At 44.1% G+C, this 21,715-nt stretch overlaps 1 protein-coding gene across 1 annotated transcript in view; it reads right to left on the reverse strand.

Annotated features, from left to right (window-relative positions):
- Positions 1–21,715, reverse strand: part of DNAAF9 (dynein axonemal assembly factor 9) — a 106,575-nt gene that overhangs the window by 57,198 nt on the left and 27,662 nt on the right. The window contains exons 4-13 of the mRNA XM_061583534.1: positions 19,627–19,751; positions 15,654–15,750; positions 11,339–11,445; positions 10,190–10,267; positions 6,345–6,443; positions 5,057–5,112; positions 3,958–4,093; positions 2,877–2,958; positions 1,375–1,411; positions 703–790 (exon numbers count right to left, since the gene is read on the reverse strand). Coding sequence (XP_061439518.1) covers positions 703–790; positions 1,375–1,411; positions 2,877–2,958; positions 3,958–4,093; positions 5,057–5,112; positions 6,345–6,443; positions 10,190–10,267; positions 11,339–11,445; positions 15,654–15,750; positions 19,627–19,751 — 905 coding nt within the window. The remainder of the gene's footprint in view (positions 1–702; positions 791–1,374; positions 1,412–2,876; positions 2,959–3,957; positions 4,094–5,056; positions 5,113–6,344; positions 6,444–10,189; positions 10,268–11,338; positions 11,446–15,653; positions 15,751–19,626; positions 19,752–21,715) is intronic.

Genomic DNA, 21,715 nt, shown 5'->3' on the forward strand with positions numbered 1-21,715 from the left:
GTTACGGGTCCTATCATGTATCTTTCAAACTTGGCATAAGGTTTATTTTGGGTAGCCAATGTACCATATAAAAATGTAGAACAGGGAGGAACGGGAACCCCTCATTTAGAAAATTATTACAACGCAACAAAACTAGCCGATACAAAATGGATCTAGTCACTTAGGCAGAAAATCATATATAAAAGAGACAATCAAAGGCAATGTTATGGTTTAAAGAAGGTAACTGGATTCAAATTGCTATGAAGGTTCCATCTGTCTGTGTTGGGCTGTCAATCTGGTATGAATTCAGAGAGAAAATATGTCCAGGATTATCACTTCACGCAACCAGCACCCCTGAAAATGAGAGCCACTGACTAGAAATACAGTACTTTCAGTGCCCCTTTTGAGGTTTGCTCTCTTGTCATTCTGCATTGGTGCTCCTCATCCATTCCTTCCACAGGTGAGGAGCTCTAGCAGTTTATCAGATGTCCAGACTGCGTGCACAGGTGAGACAACGCAACCTGTGAGAACGAGGTTAGCAAGTTGCAAGGACTATGGCTGAAGGAGGAGGATCTGCAGCTCTTGGCTCCAGGATGGCTTTCTTGCTACCTATTACCATAGAAGCCTACACTGCAAGTAGGAGAGCCCGAGGCTTGTTGGTAGGCTAATTTACCCATGCAAGTTAGCAAACGAGTTCCCAGATATAACAAAAAATATAAGTACCTTGCTGGTACTGGATGTTTTTGAATAGAAGTCTATACCAGCCAGAACAGCTTCTACAACAGCAGCATAGATTTGAGACAGCAGCTTACTAGAAAATAAAAAAGCAAACGCAATGCAAATTATGAGGATGAATGGGTAACCAAGAAATAGATTTCTAGCCTAACACAATTCAGAATATTTTTATATGACAAAGCCACACATGAAAGTATCATGGAGGATTTCAAAAAATGATTACAGCAGTGATAGAGTTTAGGATCTGGCAATTGTTTATATAGGGATGCAGTAGGTGAGTGTCATACAGGTAAGTGAGAAGCATCCAGTTTTTAGATGTGGACCAAATCCACTGGATTGGAATGTGGGAAAAAAGCAGCCAAAGCTTCACTGATGTACAGCGAGCAACAGAAACTGGAACATATTCTAATAGTGTTAACCTGATGGCCCAAGAACAGTTTGAAACAGAAAAATTAAAGCAGCATAAAGCAGAAAAGTTTTTACAACTTTAAAAAAAAATGTTTTTAAAGATGTTTTGTTTTAATATATTTTAAAGTCTGTTTTTATGATGTTTTAGTGTTTTTGTTTGCCTCCCTGGGCTCCTCCTAGGAGGAGAAATGGGATATAAATTTGATAAATCAATAAATCAGTAATTCAATCAATCAATAAAAACCAACTTACACTTGTTCAGCTTTCTTTTCCATCTCATTATCATTGCCTGTTACGAGTAAGAAGGGGCATTATTTTTGCATTCTGGCACACTGAGACAGACCATCTTTCATGCACATATCAATAATTTTGTATTATTTTTAAACTACCAATATTCTGCTTGCGGAACACAGAGTTTTTGGTAGGGAAAGACTGTGGCTGAGCGGTAGAGCATCTCTTTTGTATGAAGAAAGCCCCAGGTTTAGTGTCTGGCATCTCCAGGCAGGGCTGAGAGAGACCCGCTCTGAAACCTTGGGGAGGTGCTGCTAGTCAGTACAGACAATACCAAGCAACGTGGGCCAATGGTCTGACTCCTCTGTGGCCAATTAACATCACTTGAAAGGCTGCCAGGTTTTAAGATACATCTGCAAGGGACAGAAGAGTAGTGTATATACTGGACAGACAGCTAGCAGCATAAGAAGAAAGGAAAATGAGAAGTAGGATTTGGGGGGGGGGAGCAAGAGACCAAGCATAAAGTGCTTGCATTGAGGAAACTCTTTGCTTAGCTGTTTCAGAGTAGCAATTATTGCAGGAAAGGGAGGCCAAGGAAGTCTTGGAAGAATCCACACGTATTGGCCTGGCTTCCTAGCCAGCCTCCATTTGTTCTTGCCCCCCAATCCCACCCCTCCCCAAGATCCTCTAGCATGTGCAGGGGGTTTGCAAGAGAGGCAAGGGTTCCTCTCATTTGCCCTGGGGTATAGAGAAAGTAAACAGTTGGAGAGGCTCTGGACGTTTCCGATCTTGCTCAAACGTCAGTGCATATGAGAAGTGCCTGCCTGCCTCCTATACGCTCCATGCATGCCAGAGGGCTCAAGGGAGAGGCAGAGTTCTCTCACCTTTGCAGTGGTTCAGTGAAAGCATGAGGAGGAACAGTGGGAGAAGACTCTTCCCTTCTCCAAACTATGGCACCAGCGAGAGCTCAGAGTGGGAGGAATGTGTTCTTCTGAGCACACTTCTCCCTCAAGGGGCACTTGCCACAGGCAGATGGGCTGGGTGCACTATCTAGTTTTGGCTGGGGCATCTCTCTGGAATGCAGCCCTTGGAACGAGACTCTGCCTTGCAGTAACACAGCCCAAAATAGAGGAGGTTTTTGTTGGTTCTTAACACTAGAACCATCTATTGAATTTCCTTGACCCAAACAGAATTGTCTTGAAACACAATCAAGTTCAACTACAGATGACCTTCCAGGATTTAAAAGGGCCTGGCCTGGAGCTGCCTTCCCCAACCTGGTGCCCTCCAAATGTTTTGGGCTTTGATGAGAGTTTTGGCCCAAAACAACTAGAGGGCACCAGGTTGGGGAAGGCTGACTTAAGAGACTTGGGGTATCTACACCTTTGAATTTTACCAGCTCTCTCCGTTTGTGTTTCAACTCATTTCCCCTGATTTTTATTTGGATATATTGCAACCCACCACAAGTCCGAGGAATTACACAGGCTAGAAGCAGGTGCACACACAGTAACCAAAGCGGAACTTACCAAGGTAAGGAGTGTGAGTGGCTCCAAAGAAATAGGTCCTTGAGCAAGCCAACGGTCCCTTGGGGGAGACACACTGCACTACCTAGATGCCGACAAACACAAAACATACAAGTGGGTGACAATAACTAAGGATACTGCAGACATACTTATCCACCAGACTTCCCTAACCTCACGTAGTCCAACATCTGAAGTGCAATTCCCATCAGATGCAGCCGGCGTGGCCAATGACTAAGGATGATGGGAGGTGGAGTATACGGCACATGGAGGGATTCAGGATGGGAAAGGCAATTCCATGCTCTGTGCCCGAAGAATTGCTACGCAGAGCACCTTAACTGCTTCCTGAAAGGGGGGGGGGAGAGTCTCCAAACTCAATGGCAAAACACGTTTCCCATGCCTGAGAAACCAAATTTGTGACTAGCAATCCCCAGTTGAAAAGGATCTCAGGAACACACCGCTGGGAAAGGTCTCTGTGCAAGATGCTCAAGAGCCATACCCCTCACTAGAAGGACATGCAGTGTTATTAACAGTGCTATTTTAATAGCTGCATATAGAAAAGGTACTCAAAGGCAAAGATGTATCACTGAACACCAAAGTCAGGATCATTCAGACCATGGTATTCCCAATCTCTATGTATGGATGTGAAAGTTGGACAGTGAAAAAAGCTGATAAGAGAAAAATCAACTCATTTGAAATGTGGTGCTGGAGGAGAGCTTTGCGCATAGCATGGACTGCGAAAAAGACAGATAATTGGGTGTTAGAACAAATTAAACCAGAACTGTCACTAGAAGCTAAAATGATGAAACTGAGGTTATCATACTTTGGACACATCATGAGAAGACATGATTCCCTAGAAAAGCCAATAATGCTTGGAAAAACAGAAGGGAGTAGAAAAAGAGGAAGGCCAAACAAGAGATGGATTGATTCCATAAAGGAAGCCACAGACCTGAACTTACAAGATCTGAACAGGGTGATTCATGACAGATGCTCTTGGAGGACACTGATTCATAGGGTCGCCATAAGTCGCAATCGACTTGAAGGCACATAACAAAAAAAAATTAAATCTCACTAAGGTGACGCTTACCATGTGTTTGGCAGTGCTCCCAGCAAGGCCCGTGTTGCGAAGCAGATGCCCCTCAGAAGGGAAATTGAAGTTGCCAGAGTTCAGATTCTCTTTCGATGAATGGGTGCCAAACAGTACAAATGGCTGCCTGCTGGGGCTGATCACACAGACATAAAAAAGATTAGAAATTACCATCTTACACTTGAGAAATGCTTAAATGCTGAAAGCATAATTTATTCGTTTCAGAAATCAGCTTTTATTGGTGCACAGTTTTCAATAAAAAAAATCATAACGTACACATAGCTCAAATAAGAGAGCGAGCGAGCGAGAGAGAGGGAGAGACGGAGAGCAAGAGAGAGAGAGAGCGCGTAGCTCACGGCAGAGCATAGCTCAGTAACAAGAGCACTTTCTTTGCATGCAGAAGGTGAAACGTTTAATCCCTGTCATCTTGAGTTAAAAAGATCAGGTAGCAGGCAATATGAAAACCTTTGCTTTTTCATATCACCTGTACCTGGGAAAGGGCCATAGCTCAGTAGCAGGGCATCTGCCTTGCATGCAGAAGGTCCCAGGTTCAATCCCTGGTGTCTCCAGGCAGGACTGGGAAAGATCCTGGCCTGAAATCCTGGAAAGCCACCGTCAAGCAGAGTAGACTGTACTGAGCTGGATGGACTCAGTGTAAGACAGCCTCCTGTGTTCCTTATCTTAAGATACTAGAAGACTGCTGCGGCCTGCAAGTCAAGGATGCAATGCTAGGTTGGATAGACTAGGTTACACAGACATATAAAAGTCCCTACGGTAGAGGCTTATCTGTAAAAGCAATTGACTTGGTACATTGGTTGCATCAGAGTTGTACTCTGGAACGTTGCCAGCTAGAATGGAAAAGATATTCTTGGACATTTTCTCCACAAAAAAGAAAGACTCTCCATCAAAAGAATGGCTACTATTGCTGAAAATAGGATGAAGTGGTCAAAAATAAGGGACAAGTACATAATCACAGTTTTGGCACGGTACAAAGCTTTTAGTAATATAATCTGTTCTTTGGGGTTTTTTCCCATATGCTGTGTTTTACGAAATGTATTCTATTGCATTTGCTCAAAAATCTGTCTCAAACTGAGAGTACCTGTTGTCCGTTATATGGCTGGAAATCATCCCATGACTGAAGTAACTTCGGAAAGGCTGTGGAGGAAAAGATACTGAATGTAGGAAAAGAATCCTGAGACTGAAAAGTAATCTTTATGCTATTGTTAAGCACTGCTTGCAAAAGATCAGATATACCCAGCAAGCATGAGAAATGTTCGGTGCAGCACCACAAATTACTGCAGACTGTAAATAAGATACATAATTTTTAAAAATTCTTTCTCCCCTCTCTTATTCAAAGATGGTCTGTGAAACTTTATTCATTTATTTATAAATTTATATCCTGCCCTTCCTCCCAGAAGGAGCCCACGTTAAATCACCTGGGTTAAAGTTAAATCACCAAAATATTATAGTAACCACACATACATGATTATTGGTAGAAACGTTATGGCAACTGTCAGATTAATGTTTAGATAATTTACTGTCTGGCTTGTAACTGGTCAACCAACTAATGAAAAGACAGGTATCTTTCATGTCTTAATACCTACAAAGGTACTTTTTTTTTGGATCCTGGATGAAGGTTTGCTCTTTATGGGAATATTATTCTAGCGTCTCAGTGTGCTTTCTTTTAGCCATGAACTTAGATATACCAGCTTGTTAATGTTTCCTTGAGAGACAGAGAAGTGTAACTTGTTCACAAAATCAGCAGCAGAGCACGCACCTGTTCACAAGGCACTGTTGAGGCTGGGATGTATGCATTTTCATCATGTCTGTGTTAGTTCAACAAAGGTAATTTTTGAAACACCGAAGAAATTTCTTTCATACTGTTTGTGTTTCAAGTTTGAGATTAAAAACTTTAGCTGCAGTCCTAACTCCACTTACTTGGAAGTAAGCCCCATTGAATTCAGTGGGATTTATTTCTGAACAGCCATGGTTAGGATTGCAGATGAAGGGTTGCAGGTTTCTCCTCCCCACACTTCCCTGCCCAGGAACATTCATATCCAATGCTGACTGCTTTTTGGGGGGAAGAGGATATCAATGGAGCTTGCAGAATACATTTAGAAATAGCCCAGCAGCAACTTACATAAATTACTCTCACCCCAGTGATGCATGATGAATAGATCCCTTCCCTACCCAGACATGTTAATGGAAGACAGGGGCAGGCAAAAGGTAGATCAGGATCTACTGGGAGATCACTGGGTGATCTTGCAGTATATCACCAAGCATTTCTGTCTCCCGATTGTTTAACAGTGGCATCTTTCTACTCCCATCATCTCCCCAAAAAATGGGTTGCTGAAAAAAAGTCTCCTATCATGTAAAAAGACACATACCTCTCCTGCCTGCGACTCTGACAGCTCTAGGATGGAAGGAATTTCAGTGTCGAAATTGGCAAAGAAATTGGTCCACTGATGTTCAAAAGTCATCAAATCCTGAGAGAAACATACCAGACATCAATCCATTGAAGGAACTTATCTTGCATCTGTGACAGAGTCAGTGCCACGCAAAATGGCAATGAAAGTGTTCGCACTGCAGATGTAAAATCCTGCTTTTTGAAACAAGACACAAGAGATCAAGTGATACAACTAAACCTCTGGAGTCTGAACTCCATGACTGAAAAGAAATATGGAACAGTTTAAAAGGCTCCAGCTACCCAAGAATAAGTGTCACAAATTACTTTTCCTTATTTACTTTTAAATCCTTTTATGCAGCTTTTCTCAAACACTGAAGCAAAGTAGCTTACAAGCAGAAACATAAAAACTCAAATTGATTGAACAGAATATTAACATTAAATTCGAAACACGTCTCCAACTCAAAACAAAAATCCAACTGAATAGAAAGGGGGGGAAACTTGTAAAAAAACATCTTTGAGGGGTGGGAACACAGCAGGTCAGATTAGTTCTAAGGGGCCTCCTGTAGGGTCAGGCCTTCACTGGGCACCTGAAGGACCAGAGGAGGCACAGCTACAAAAAGCCCAAGTCCTGAAGGAGACTCACTGAGCTTCTGTCAGGGGGAACCCATAGAGAAAGGCCGCAGATACTGAACAGAATTAATAGGGGAAGGGGGCCTGAGTATGGAAGTTACTTAGCATGGAAAAGCCCAATTTCCTATTTGCCAACTTTGGTCAAGAAAAGCAAGATGTTTGGGCCTTGTTCCTCCACTCACCATTTGCTCACATTATCCTCCCCCCAAAAAAACAGACCTCAGGGAAAAATTAACTTGCTCGCACCAAATGATCCAAGAATGAAGAAAAAGAGGTCCTGCAGCACTTTCTTCCACTCAGTGGCACAGCACCTGCCTTGCATGCAGAAGGTCCCGGGTTCAATCCCTGGCATCTCAAGGCAGGGCAAGGAGAGACCTCTATGTGAAACCCTGGAGAGACGCTGCCAGTCAGTGCAGGCGATACTGAGCTGGATGGACTTAGCACAAGGCTGCTTCCTTTGTTAGGTCCCAGCCAGAGGAGTCCTCATCAGAGAAAAACCAGGAGGCTCCAGTCTTGGACCCAGCCCTGGCTCGGGTGCCATCTGAGGGCGAGGAGCCAGGGTTCTGTGACGAGGCCCAGGACGGGCCGTCTGCAACTGGGGTAAGTCCAACCTCTGACATCGAGGCTGAACAGGTCCCAAGGGAGAGGTGTCGCCTCAGACGCCACCTGGAGACCTGGCCCGTCTGGAGGAGTGCCCGACTATAGGCTCAGATTCCTCGGGAGTAAAAGTCTGGCTGCAGATGGTCAATGGGAGTCTGCTGAGGTTTGGGGTGTGGGAGTCCAACAGCTCCAGCACAAAGATCCCATTGCTAGGTTGGAAGAGATACTGGAACAACGTCTGTGCACCAGCTCTGCACCTGACCTGCCTGCTGATTGTCTGTTGATTCCTTGACCTGTTTTGCCCACGGACTGCCTGGCTCCTGACCTTGGACTGCTCTGACCTTGCTTCTTGCCTGACCCCTTTGTTGTTGTGGACTCTGTTGAGACTTTGACTTTGGACTGGCCCTGGATACTGCCTTGGTGTGGCCCTCAATCGTGTTAGTGCTGGCAAGTCTCCTGCCTCCAGAGGAACCTGGTGAGAACGGGACACTATGTTCCCTTCCTATTATTTTTTTAAAATATGGATATATGTACACTCAAGCACAGAGGAAGGGCAATCCTCAGCCATACAGTTAAGAACATGCAAAAAGTTTCACAAAATGGTAATGCACAGCAGGGAAGGTTAGACTGCAGCAGATGCCCAGAATGGCTGCTTTAGTTTTTAAAGAATTCAATTCAAATACAGTTGGGTTTGAACAAAATGTTATGGGGTTTGCGGTGAGGAGACGCACTTGCAACCTGAAATCAAGGCACCAAAACAGCTCAATGGGAATAGTGTTTTCGTTCTCCAGAAAACAAAGAGCGGGCAACTCAACCAGTGGCCACTATGTGTCAGCCGAGGCCCATTTTTCAACCCTCTTTAAGAACAGCCATTGCCATTATCTCACATGCAGAAATGAAAACGTAAGCAGTACAGACAGGCCTCTGGATTCACAAAAGTAACAAAAAGCACATGCAGAACTGAAGGAGAGAAACTGCAATGCAGCAAATCACAGGGATCTGGCTCCAATACACACCCTGATTCTCTAGCCTTACAAAACGATTATTGTGGCAAGACGTGAAAGGGCTTAGTCACACAATCAGCTTTTGAAAACAAGAAGACGAGTCACTGGTGATGTCTCCTTCTGTGGTCTTGTATTGGATCCCATTCATTCAAAAAGAACCTACACACAAGACATTCCTGGTGGCTTTGCCCATGCTGCCTATAAGTAGTGCCAAACCCATACACAATGAGCAGATTCAGATAGCACAATAAACCGTGGCTTATCCTGATGGGAATAAGTTGTAGGAAGCTTTGGGCTCCCTACTCTTCCTCCAGTGCGGCAATGAGATGAGAAGCTTTCGCTCTGTTTCTAATTAATCAGATTGCAGTTTCATATGAACCAGGCAACTGAGGTTAATCTTAACTACAGTTTATTTGAAACAAGCAAATTTATAACCATGTGTTACTAAGCTGGCTTGCTTCAACCAACCATAATTAAAATTAACCACAGTTTAGGGTACAGCCATAGCACTAAACTGAGACTAATCAAAAACAGAAGTGAAAGCTCCAGATTTTCTCCTTGCAGCCATGTCTGAAGGACAAGGAGAGGACAAGAAGGAGAGGACAAGCCCCAAGCCCACTGCCACTTGTTGCCATCATGAAAAAAATTAGCTATGTTTATGATGGCATCCAAGCTGCCCCAATGCCATGATATGGGATGTAGAAATGAGTCAGCATTTCAGGGAACCATGCGACTTTGGCAGATTAACAGGGGCTTCTCAAGGAGATCATCAACAAATGTGGACATAGTTTCCTGATATATAGCTTGCCCACTACCACTGAACTCCCTTTGCAATGTGTGAAACAAATGAACACCGGGTATGATCCAGGGTGCACTTTAAGTTAACAATGACCCCCAACAGGCTTGGCTAGCACTCCGTGGGATATTCTAGGCTGTAGTCAGTTCACACAGGGTGTCCCACAATGCAAAAGGGTTCTCTGAAGGTAAAAGGTTGGGAAGCTATTGCTCTAAACCAGAAGTGGCTCACCTGTGGCCCTCCAGAAGTTGCTGGACTGCAAGTCCCATCAGTCCTAGATAGCGTGGCCAATAGCCAGGGATAATGGGAGCTGCAGTCCAGCAACTTCTGGAAGGCTGCAGGTTAGCCAACCTGCTCTAAATGCTTCACACAAGATGGTTTTCTGCAGGAAGTCCTATTATTGTATTATTGTTATATATTAGGATTTATATCCTGCCCTTCCTCCCAGTAGGATCCCAGGGCGGCACTGTCCACCCTCCACCAGCAGGTCCCAGGGCAGGTTACAGAGATTTAAAATACAGCAATAAGAATAGTTAAAAACACATTACATTGACAAGAATAGGGTGGGTCCTGAAAATATGCATCTCAAGTGCCAGGGTAAAGCGGTGCATCTTTAATCTTTTAGTTCTAAACATGTTAAAAAAGGGAACTAAATAAGCCACACCATGACAAATCACTAAATACTAGCATCCCCTCCCCCAATCATATGTATACAGCTGTTAAGTCCTATGCTGCGGGCTTGTTTTCTGTTAAAACTCACTCACAAGGCAAAACCAAAAATGTCGGGCACATTACCTCATAAAGTAAACTCTCCAAAGAAATAGGATCCATTTTGCTATAAGTCTTCCACAGATCCACACTGACATCCATTAGCTGCAAGAGAGAGAGTTTTGTAAGGAGTGTAAACGTGCAGTGGTTGTCTCCCGCCTTTTCTCAAACACAGCCTTCTCCAACCTAGTGCCCTCAAGCGGTGCTGGCTGGGGCTGAGGGGAACTGCAGTCCAAAACATCTGGAGGGCATCAGGCTGGGGACTGCTGGCCATTGGTTGCTGGAAACTGCAACGTGTGGGTGCTGCGCTCTTACTAATGCCAAGCAGTCCAAAAAAGGAAAAAGTGAAAGTGCTTAAGGAGGATACACTTGGTTTCCATTTGGAAAAAAGCTGCACAGTATGACACAACCTCCATTCACAGGATCTGTATTTAGCTGGGAACACTAACAATACACCATTATGGCTGGAGAACAGTACCAAGAACACAAGGCACTACTGTGTCACTGAGTACCCGACAGTTCTGTAAAATAGCTATTACATGGATATCCTCCTTCTGGACCCATGAGAGACCCTCCTGGCAACCAAGATAAAAATACAACTATATAATCAGGAAGCATAGTAAAGCTAATTTCTTCTATTTTTTTCTTTTCAAACAAATTTTAAAAGGGAGCTAAAAAAGGGATGCTCCATTTGAGAAAAAGAATAGTTCTGAAGGTTGCAAAAATTATTCAGCTAACACTCCCAGGAGTGATGACATACTCAGAGGCGGCAACGTCTGACTCCTCAGAAAAGGATGACCCAACCAGACGTTACATGTCAAGGGTGTCAGATCAACATTTCAGCAAATTAAGGAATTTATCCTTTGACACAATTTATGTACAGCTTAATCATCTAAGTGGCTTACATAAAACAGTATGAAATACACACTAAAAATAGTGATAGAAGGATGTCCTGGAGGTGTGGAGTCTGAAGCAAGGGACAGAATATTAGGACCAAGGGGACTGTGGAGCTTTGGAATACTGGAGGGGGCACAGATGATGAAACAGCTCTCTTCAGTCACAGCCTTCTTGCGAGCTTTCCAGGGGCACCTGATGAGCCACAGCTGGAAGATAAGCACTGTGCTGGATGCACCCATAGGTTTGGTATTCAGCTAGGCAACCCGTACGTTCTCTTACCTCATATTTCATTGTAAAGAAGCCATCGCCACCTATTCCTTCCAGGGCAAAGGCCTGCACTATCGGCCACTTTTCCACAATGAACATGTCAAATATCTGCAGATGTCCTGATGAAACAAAACGTTTATTTGGGGGGGGGGGTTGCACAGGCTCCCAGTTTGTTAAGCAATGGCAGCACTGTCAACTTATTAATGAAATAATTCACATTATCCAGAGGGGGGTTCCCTTACTGATGCAGTTCTGTTGGTTATTGTAGAAGGTTTAGGCTGTGATAAAGAGTATACCCAAAGAGTTTAGATGGAGGTCCTCCTCTGCCCTTACGACTAGTTTTGAAGTTCCTCTGATGCAACCTTTCATCAAGGAAAAAACCTCTGAAAGCATCCAAATGCTGAATCAATATGTTCAGAAGATCATGTGGCAAGTGAGTGCGCACAGACCATCAAGTGTGATCCGTCAAGTTGACATACAAGATGCTTCTTAGCCAGAAGGAGGAAGGCGCTCAAGCATGTGGAAGTAAACACAATAATGAAGTAGGCAGTGCTCTCCCTAAGCTAAGAAAAATATTATTGTTTTCTCCCTTGGAGAAGGGCATGCGCTCAGTGGCAGAGCACCTGCTTTGTATGCAGAAGGTCCCTGGTTCAATCCCTAGCATTTCTAGGTGTGTAGGGCCCACACCTGAGTCTCTGGTGCCAGTCAGTGCAGATCAGGGGTGGATCAAATACAACCCTCCCAGCATTTCTGCCTAACCCTTGTGACTCCTCGCAGGCCATGTCTGTCACCCACTCCCTCCTGGAGTGCCTGGCTGGAATGCGCCCTTCAACTAAGACAACGCCTCTTGCTTGTCTGGAAGGACAAAGACAAACAGAGGCGTGCGTATGTGTTGAGAGTGTGGAACCCTCTGACATTTGTATGGTTGAAATGTAGCCAGCTGCAGCCAGCTAAGAGTCACATCCATTGTTCTGCCCACTTTCCACTCTGGCCTGCCTACCCCAGGCATGTATAGGTCCTGGAAGGTTACCCAGGAGGGAATATGACCCGTTGGGCTGAAAAACGTTCCCCCACCCCTGGTGCAGAGAATACTGAGCTAGGGGGCCAATGCTCTGACTCAGTATAAAACAGCTTCCTGTGCGATTAGAAAAATGTCGTAGAAAACAGAACCTGTCTCATTTATTTATTTTTAAATTAACATATGCATATTTTCCTTCCAAGAAAGAACACTTTTAAATCTGTAATACAATAGCAATAGTTTGTTGTGGACCACCATTCTGGTTTGTTTGTTGTTTACACATGACCACATGTTTCTACTTTACAGCTGCCATTTTGAAGGCCGCTTGAAAGGCTTCCCAATTAAAACACAGCCCCTTCTACATGATGACACAGCTGTTCAAAATGAGCGGAGGAAAAGGAATAGCACTGTCAGATCCTCGGGAGGTATTGCTAGGTGCATGCTCTGGATTGAGACGTCGTTAATTAAGACCAACTCACTTCTACTTATGAGTGCAGCCGGCAAGTTTCCATTCACCATCTATTTTGCCTGGAAAGGCAGGCATCATTTCTCCCTTAGTTTCAACATAGTCTGAAGGACCTCCACCTGATAATGAAATTCCAGTGGTTGAGGTCCACAGTGTCAGAACAATTTAACTGAAAGGTGCTTAATTCTGAAGCCAATGATTCCCAATACTTCTTTAAACTCTGTTTTTATTAAACAGTTCCCATGAGTTTCACAGGTATACCTCAAAGTCCAATGCAGGACAACCAGTAGCCTATACCATAACTGGTACAGCATATCAGTCTTCACAAAAGAAAATCACTATATAAATTTTTATATAGTGAAAAAAAATTATATATATATATATATATAAAAAGCTTCCAGCTCAATAACTGCATTCCCGGCTACGCAGTTGCACAAACGTTTCTTACACAATTACAAAAAGCAGCTGTCTTTTCTCAAGAGCACCAAAAAGCCTTTCATTAAGACCAATGGGATGTCTAGTTTTGAAAAACAAAAATAAAGTATTGGTGCTGCCTAAGTGGCACGGCACCATCACTATGGTCACTAGGAAATATCTGTTGCTGGGTAACCACAGCTAATGTGATTATAAATATGCTCCTCTCTGTTAATAATCCTTTTTTTAAAAAAATGGATACAGGATGGCTGTTGCAGCTTTCTTGCATCAGCCTGTTTGTTGGTTATTTTTAGCAAAACAAAGCCAATATTGTTTTGCTGCTGTATATCCCAGCTTCGCTTCAGTAATAGGAAGTCAGTGCCTAATCTTTTCTGTTCTAAAAAGGGAAACCTGCACAAGAAGAAGGAGGTCACTTCTTTCCTCACATAGAAAAGGATTTAAATGAAGACGGTTCTGATGTGAAACACAAAGGGACTTTTGTGTTGTACGGCACATACCACAATTAATACAAAACCATTTCTGGACCCCAGTTATACACTTCCCAGAGGGGACATGCAAGCCATGTTCTGTGAGAGATCATTAAAGTGAAACAACCACTATACATTTTGTTCAGGAAACTACATTCTGTAAACTCCATTTTGGGGGGGAAAGGAAAAGTGGCACATTCAAATTAAGCAGACCAAAGCCAAACCTGACCTTTCTCTCAGACTGGTATGGCTCATCTCCTACACATCAGAGCACAAGGAGGACACAGCCATCATACCAGATGGTTTGAAGTATACAGAACCCAAACTGAGAATGTGTTTTAATACATACACCCAGGATATGCACTGGATGGACTGGAAGTAGCTGTGTGATGCTACTCTCTCCTTCTGCCACTGTTCTCTCTCTTTTTCTTTTTTTAGGGGATAAGTCATATGAACGGGGCCTCTAATAGGTAGTCCATTTGTTCTGCCTCATGTGGGAGGTTATCTTCACGTGGAGAGGGAACAGGCTTGCACGTCTCCTCCATTATACTCTTGCGCCGTCATCCCTGCCAGATCTACGGAGCGGGCCTCTGATCGACAGGCATCAGGAACAAAGGCCATATTCCAGGAAAGTGTGTGACTCATGCCACATGCAGCCTCTTTTTTACGAATAGCAACTTTTAAAGGGCTGTTGGGGGGCGGCTGTAGCTCAGTGGTAGAGCACCTGCCTTGCGTGCAGAAGGCCCCAGGTTCAGTCCACAGCATCTCCAGGTAGGGCTGGGGATATCCCCTGCCTGAAACACTGGAGAGCTGCTGCCAGTTAGTGTAGACAATATTGAGCTACATGGACCCAGACAGTCTGATTCAGTGTAAGGCAGCTTCCTATGTTCAAAAGGTGAGAAGAAGCCACATTTTTTCACAAGCCCAGCAGTGCACTCAAAATAGCTGTCTGCACTGTTCGAGTATTCGAGTGATTGTTCTACAATCTCCCGCTCTTTGCCTCTCATCTATTTTATACTTATTTGTTGCATGTGTCCCTTGCCTTTCTTCTGTGGGTTTCAAGGTGATGTACATGAACTCCCAAGGTAGCCTCCCATCCAGGCACTGACCAGAACCAAACCTGCTTAGCTCCAGTAAGGCTGCTACATCGATCCCTTCTCCTATGCTGCCCAATACCCTTGGAGCCTTCCCACTGTCCTTTTTCTCCAATGATAATTAGACCTTCCAGAGCTTTACTTAAAAGCTGTGTATTTTTTTAATCTGTCCTCCCCTGTGGTCCTTTCCCTCCCTCTGTACTGCAATCCCCTTTTGATCAGCGACTGATTTTTTTAAAATAATCACTTCCTTAAGACATGCCCGATTATGAACTGAACCCCCATTTCCTAAGTTTCTTCCTTAGGGAGTCTACATTATGAACTGAGCCCAAGGAGGACCCACCTTTTCACAAAACCAAAGCTCCCAGGGTTCTCTGAATCTTGGCAAACCGAGGCATTTTGCTGATCATATTTTTATCCTACTCTTCTTACAAGGAGTTCAAGGCCACATGCACCATCCTCCATTTTATCATCACAAAAGTCCTGTGAGGTAGGGTAGACCAAGAAAGAGTGGCTGGTCTGAAGCTGCCCAGGGAGATTCATGGCTGAGCAGGAATTTGAACCTGGGTCTCCCCAGATCAGGTCTGCACTCTGCACCAGGTGTATGTCTACCAAGTAGATGTGGTCCTAGAGAGGAGCTGCTGGAGGCAAAGGTCCATTCACTTGAAGCAGGGATAGGGAACTTGTGGGCTTCAAGATGTTGCTGGACTCCAGTCCCCATTGTCCCTCACCAATGACTCTGCTGATGGGAGCTACAATCCAGCAACATCTGGAGGGCCACAGATAGCTTATCCCTGATGTGAAGTATCGCTCTCCAGGGTGTGCGGTTTGTTTGTTTTAAGCCTACCTTGCGAGCTGAAGGGAATGCCAATTCGGCTGCAATCACGAACCATGTCTACAAAGCTGGAAATCTTGAATTCTTCGGCAGCCTCTTCATCTTCATACTAAAGGAACAGGCAGGGGAAAGAATTGTAAATCGATATCCTAATGTCTGTGTTACAATGTCTATGTTCTTATTTATTACTGTAGATTTGCTATGTCTTGTTACCTGGAGATCTCCAAGCAACTTACAGCACTGTTAAAAACACAAATAAATATATCATGCCATTAAACAAAACCCCCTAACACAGCACTCTCATCTCGCAGCAGCTACTATCATTAGCCAATCCATGCTATTTTTCAAGCACGGTTGGCTTGTACTGAAATGATTGTGTTCATGCCAATACCATGCACAGAACTCAGCAGAGATGACTGTGTGTGCTGACGTTTTGCAAGCACTCACTGTGGTAGGCACAAGCCAATCCATGTCTAGTTATGAATATGGTGCCTGAAGGCACATGGCAGCTAAAATCTGAAGTTAGGACAGTATGGCTGCCACATACGAAGTGCACACTTGTGCGCTCAGTTCTGAACACTTTTGTTCTAGTTAAATCTGCAACAGCTTCCTCTGTCATCACCTTCTCAAGACTGAAAAACGACAAGCGGTAGAGAAGGGCTCAAGAACATTCTCTTACGCAAGGCCATTTTTTCTTCTTTTTCTCATCTTTTTTCAACTAAGCCCGAGTTCAGGGAACTCAAAAGCTTAGAATCTATGCCGAGAACATTGCCCAGTGCCATATAAAAGAAATTATTTTACTCAGCCTGTTAACTGTGCTATTTTAAGAGAAAGGGGCCTTTAAGAGAAAGGGGCACACAAAAGAATTATGGCAAAGAGACAGCTTTTTCCCGATTTCCAGGGGAACACTGGAAGGCACTTCAGTTAAATAATATGCCTATCATATGCTGGATATCTATTTCGCGGGTGCCAAAACCCCTTGAAATAACCCACTTCCTTTGTGTTAGTTCATCATTATCCAGACAGCCCACTTGAAAAATCATGTGGTAGAGTGCGGAGAGGAGGTGGGGAGGAAAGAGACAGCAGAAACGCTCTTACTGCAAAAACCAGCTTGGTTCAACCCAACTTGGGTGTCTATTTTGTGACATACAAAAAAACCCCCGAAACACAAGGAACAGAATGCAACAATCGCAACAATAATTTCTAAATTGCTTGCAAAGCAAAGCCCTGCATAATGAATCCAGAGAGAGGTCCTGCTCACTTTAAAAAGGTCAGCAGCATGAGATTTGGACAACCCCATTTTAGTCTTAAGAAGCAAAACAAAAACCCTAGGGCTGAAATTAAATGATCCAATGCAGAGTTCTGCTGTGGCAGACCAGAGAAATAAAGGACGCAACCTTATACAGAATCAGACCGTTAGGTCCATCTAACTCAGTGCTGTCTACACTGACTGGCAGCAGCTCTCCAGGGTCTCAGGCAAGGAGTCTTTCCCATTTGTGCCTGGAGATGCAGGGGACTGAACCTGGGACCTTTTGCATACAAGGCACAGGCTCTGACACTGACCTACAGCCCTTCCCTAAATACCAAGACCACCACCTGTACATTTCCCATACAGTTAATACACCCTTACATCATATTAACAGTCATGGCTTTCCCCCAAAGCATCCTGGGAACTGCAGCTTGTTAAGCGTCTGGTAACAACTCTCAGCAGGTAGCAGAAGTGGCTGGCATCCAAAGAGACGGGAAAAGAGAGGGGAGAAGCCCCAAGATGCCAAGAGGAAAGGAATGCAGATATTAAAATTCCAAATGAATTTATTGAAAAAATGTATATTGAGCATATTTTTTCTATATACATTTTTTCAATAAATTCATTTGGAATTTTAATATCTGTGTTCCTTTCCTCTTGGCATCTTGGGGCTTCTCCCCTCTCTTTTCCCAACAACTCTCAGCACCCTGAAACTACAGTTCCCAGAGTTCTTTGGGGAAAGCCATGACTGTTAGTGGCATTCAGAGATTAATCTTCTGCATGCTATACAGGAAAGTGCCTTATACCAAGTGAAACCCTTGCTAGTCTAGACTGGCGGCTGCTCTCCTGGGCTTCATGCAGGAGTTCTACCCAGAGGCGCCAAGGACTGAGCCCGGGAACTTTGGCATGTAGAGCAGGTTCTTTACCAGTGAGCTACACAACCATCCGTGCATACACCAAACATCTTCTGGTCTTCTAGCTGGACTAAATGGTGGGTCTCCAGGGAGCAGACAGAGTGTATTGGCTCAGATGAGTAGAACAGAACAGAATATAACATGCCTAAGCAGATACTGTTGTTTTCTCATTCTCTGAGCAACAATGCCAATCACAGGACAAAATAATTAACAGCTCTGTGCAGTTTCCATGGAGACTCCAAGTCAAGGGCCGCATAGGCCAGACGGTAGGAAGACATAGCAGAAACAGGAGAGCATAAGAAGAGGCTGCTGGATCAGGCCAGTGGCCCCATCTAGGCCACCATCCTGTTCTCACAGTGGCCAACCAGATGCCTATGGGAAACCTACAAGCAGGATCTGAGCGCAACAACACTCTCCCTTCCTGCAGTTTCCAGCAACTGGGATTCAGAAGCATACTGTCTCCGCCAGTGGAGGGAGACATCCTGACTCTCCTGAAGGGTGTGAGAGATTAAATACCAACACATCTGGAGAAGTGTTTGGTTTCATCCATTGCACCAGAACAAAATGTGCCAGGCTCCAATAAATCATTTTCAATCCAGAACCACCAGACTTCAAAGGCAAAAGGCATTTTAAATAATGCAAGAGGTGCTTTGTTTAATCTAATTGTAGCAAGCCTCAAGCTCCTTGCCTTGAGCAAAACCAAAGTTTATAGAATCATAAAATAGTAGAGTTGGAAGGGGCCTATAAGGCCATCGAGTCCAACCCTCTAGATCAACTAGTGCCACAGTCCAGCAGCTCCTATGCATGTGCAGAGCTTTGTGCTTCCTTGTTCTCTTCATGCACAATGAGGAACACCACGTATGCATCCAAAGCACTTTGCACTCCTCTTCTTCCAGAAATGTTCTTTTATAAATCCCTAACAAGAAATTACCAGGCTGTACTCCAGAATGCATGGATCTCTAGAGGCTGAATGTGTTCAGCAGTTCCTAGGCTGCAGATGTGCTGGTCCAACAGGTAAGCATTTAAACTCTAGTTTGAGAGAATATGCTTAATTGCCCTACTGGGGTTATTTTGGCAGGCAGGGATATTTTAAGCCAGGTTCTCTTTCTAATGCACCTACCAAGGAATTCTGATGCAGCCACCGAGGATGTTCCACTGACACACATAGGATGCATTTTTCCTGTGTCCAAGCTACGAACTGATTTGAGAATTGCAGCATAAACATCAAGTAGGATCAAGACTTAAAATCAAATATTTGTGTGGTATTCAAAGCTAACCCTACTCAGAATAGACCCACTGAATTTAATGGAGATGACTAACTTAGGTTCATTTATTTCAACAGGCCTACTCTGAGTAGGACTTTGTTGAATACAACCTTTGGCCTCTTTCTTTCATTTTTAAAAATTTCAAACGGCATGTATTGTGGAATAACTGCAAGCCAGGGACTCAGCATGCCTTGGTTTTAGTTAACATCTTGATGCAACAATTAGATTAAGATTGTGACCCTATGCACACTTACTTGGGAGTAGACCCCACTGAAGCACTTTCAAGTAATCTTCCACAAGGCCAAGCTGCAAGTTAGGAAGATCTCAAGCTTTGTTATCTTAACTATCTTTAATTTGTTCCACAAAACAACAGGAAGGGTACAATCTGACTATTGCACCAGCATCTCACTGGAAGAGAGCCTACCAATTCCACAGGATCAAGAGACCTGCAACAAAGCCAAAGGCCTCCACAGGAAGCCAGAATTGCCACAGTTCCCGTACCTGTCTGGTCTGTCTCAGACATGAGTTATTTTTCCTAAGTTTGCTGTTTGCTCACTCACCTCATTTTCAGTCAGGCAGTGGAAATGCAGGTTTCTCCAAAAGGCTACGTATGGAAGAAGATAGTTGTAGTTGACAGGGTTGCAGTACAGATGGACACTGTCCGGCTTTATTAATAGGATCACATCTAAAAGGAACAAGAAGTCAGGACTTAAGAGAACAGCAACCAATCCAAAAACAAGTATTACTAATATTGTTTTTTAAATCAATAGCGTTTGTCCTATGAGTCTTATGAGGACAGGTTGAAGGAACTTGGCATGTTCAGTCTGGTGAAGAGAAGGCTGAGGGGCGACATGATTGCACTCTTTAAGTACCTGAAGGGCTGTCACATAGAGGAGGGTACAGATTTGTTCTCTGCTGCCCCAGAGGGTAGGACTAGGTCTAATGGTTTTAAGTTGCAGGAGCGTAGATTCAGATTGGATATTAGAAGGAACTTCTTGACAGTAAGGGCAGTTCGGCAATGGAACCGACTGCCTAGGGAGGTGGTGGGATCCCCTTCGCTGGATGTCTTCAAGCAGAGGCTGGACAGCTGTCTGCAGGAGATGCTCTAGCTGTGGGTTTCCTGCTGTGAGCAGGGGGTTGGACTCGATGGCCTACAAGGCCCCTTCCAACTCTATCATTCTATGATCTATGATTCTATGATTCTAATGCAACCCTGGGGCAGGCCCTTATTTATTTAAAGCATTTTTACTTTCTCTTCCGCTAATGAGGCTCTCAGAGGAGTTTACATAAGATCATTAACAAAGAATACAGTCCCTACCCTCAAGCTTTGCAATCTAAAAAACATGATACAAAAGGAAAGAGAGATGGGGAGAGAAAAGAAAAAATAAACACAGTCTTCTTTTTTTTCTTGTGACCCCTCCCTTCCATGCCACAAAAAAGGGAGAAAAGATACGAGACCACTTCGCACATAATATTTTCCCTACATGGTATAGGACAGAGCCACAAAAAAGGTATACAACATCATATGTGAAATTATACACAGTATCCCGTCTGCTATAATTACCCACAGTGTGTGTGTAGTGGTGGTGGGGCTTATGTGTTAAACAACCCAAGGCAGCTCTTTGTTCAAGGCCACCCAAACAGTTCATGGCTGAGCAGCTGTGGTTCATTTCATGCACTGGGTTCTTCCGCTCTGCCTGCAACCCTCTGGCCTTGTGCACGAGTTAACTATGAATAGTCAGTGACACACCCTTCTCCATTACTTCCTCGTAAGTTCAAAACTGACCAAGGTCTGGCTCAACGTAAGTGCACTGAGCAAGAATAGGAACCCAGCTCTCAGAGACTTTCCTCTACTGCCCACCACACAAAGATAGGGTCAACCTTCTGCTCACTGGGCTTAACAGAGATACTGTCAGTGGATAGTATATCTGCCCAGATGGGTGGCATCTGGAAGGTGTTCTGTTGCCCCTAAAGGATCAGATTCACATTTTGGGGGGTATGCATTCATCCAACATCACACCAGAGGCACGGATGGCCTCAGTTGGCTCCAAGTGCCAGCTACAACAAGAAAGTCTGGTTACAGTTATCAACGTTCTCATAGCCTCACGTTAAGGCTTCTGTAAAGGGGCTGCCTTTGAAACAGAGCTGCAAGTTTGTTAAATTGGACGAAACATATCACGCCAGTACTTTGCCCACTATGCAGGATTCCGGTCCATTTCCAGGTCTAATTAAAGCTGCTAGTTTAACCTTTAAAAAAATCCCTTGATGGTTTGGGACCACGTTACCTGAAGGATCGCCTCCCCCACACATTCCAGCCTAGATCTCGAGGCGACTGTTGGAGGCCCCAAGAGCAAATGGCTATGAAACAGAGAACACTTGCTCGGCAATAGCAGCCCAGTCGTTGTGGAATGCCCCTCCGAGAGACACTCACCTCGTGACATTTTGCATCCTTTTTGGTGTTAGGCAAAGACTTCCCCCCCCTCACACACACACTTTTTACAAGCCCTTTTCAATGGATGTTGAGTCTTGCCTTTAGACCTGTCTGTGTTCAATTTTATTGTTTAATCTGTGTTAATTTATATTGCAATTGCATTGTTCCTGTTTAGATTTTAACCATTTTTATGTATGTTGCCCAGAGAACTTCGGTTA

Source organism: Rhineura floridana, chromosome 9, assembly GCF_030035675.1.
Source record: "Rhineura floridana isolate rRhiFlo1 chromosome 9, rRhiFlo1.hap2, whole genome shotgun sequence".
In the NCBI taxonomy this organism is placed as follows: domain Eukaryota; kingdom Metazoa; phylum Chordata; class Lepidosauria; order Squamata; family Rhineuridae; genus Rhineura; species Rhineura floridana.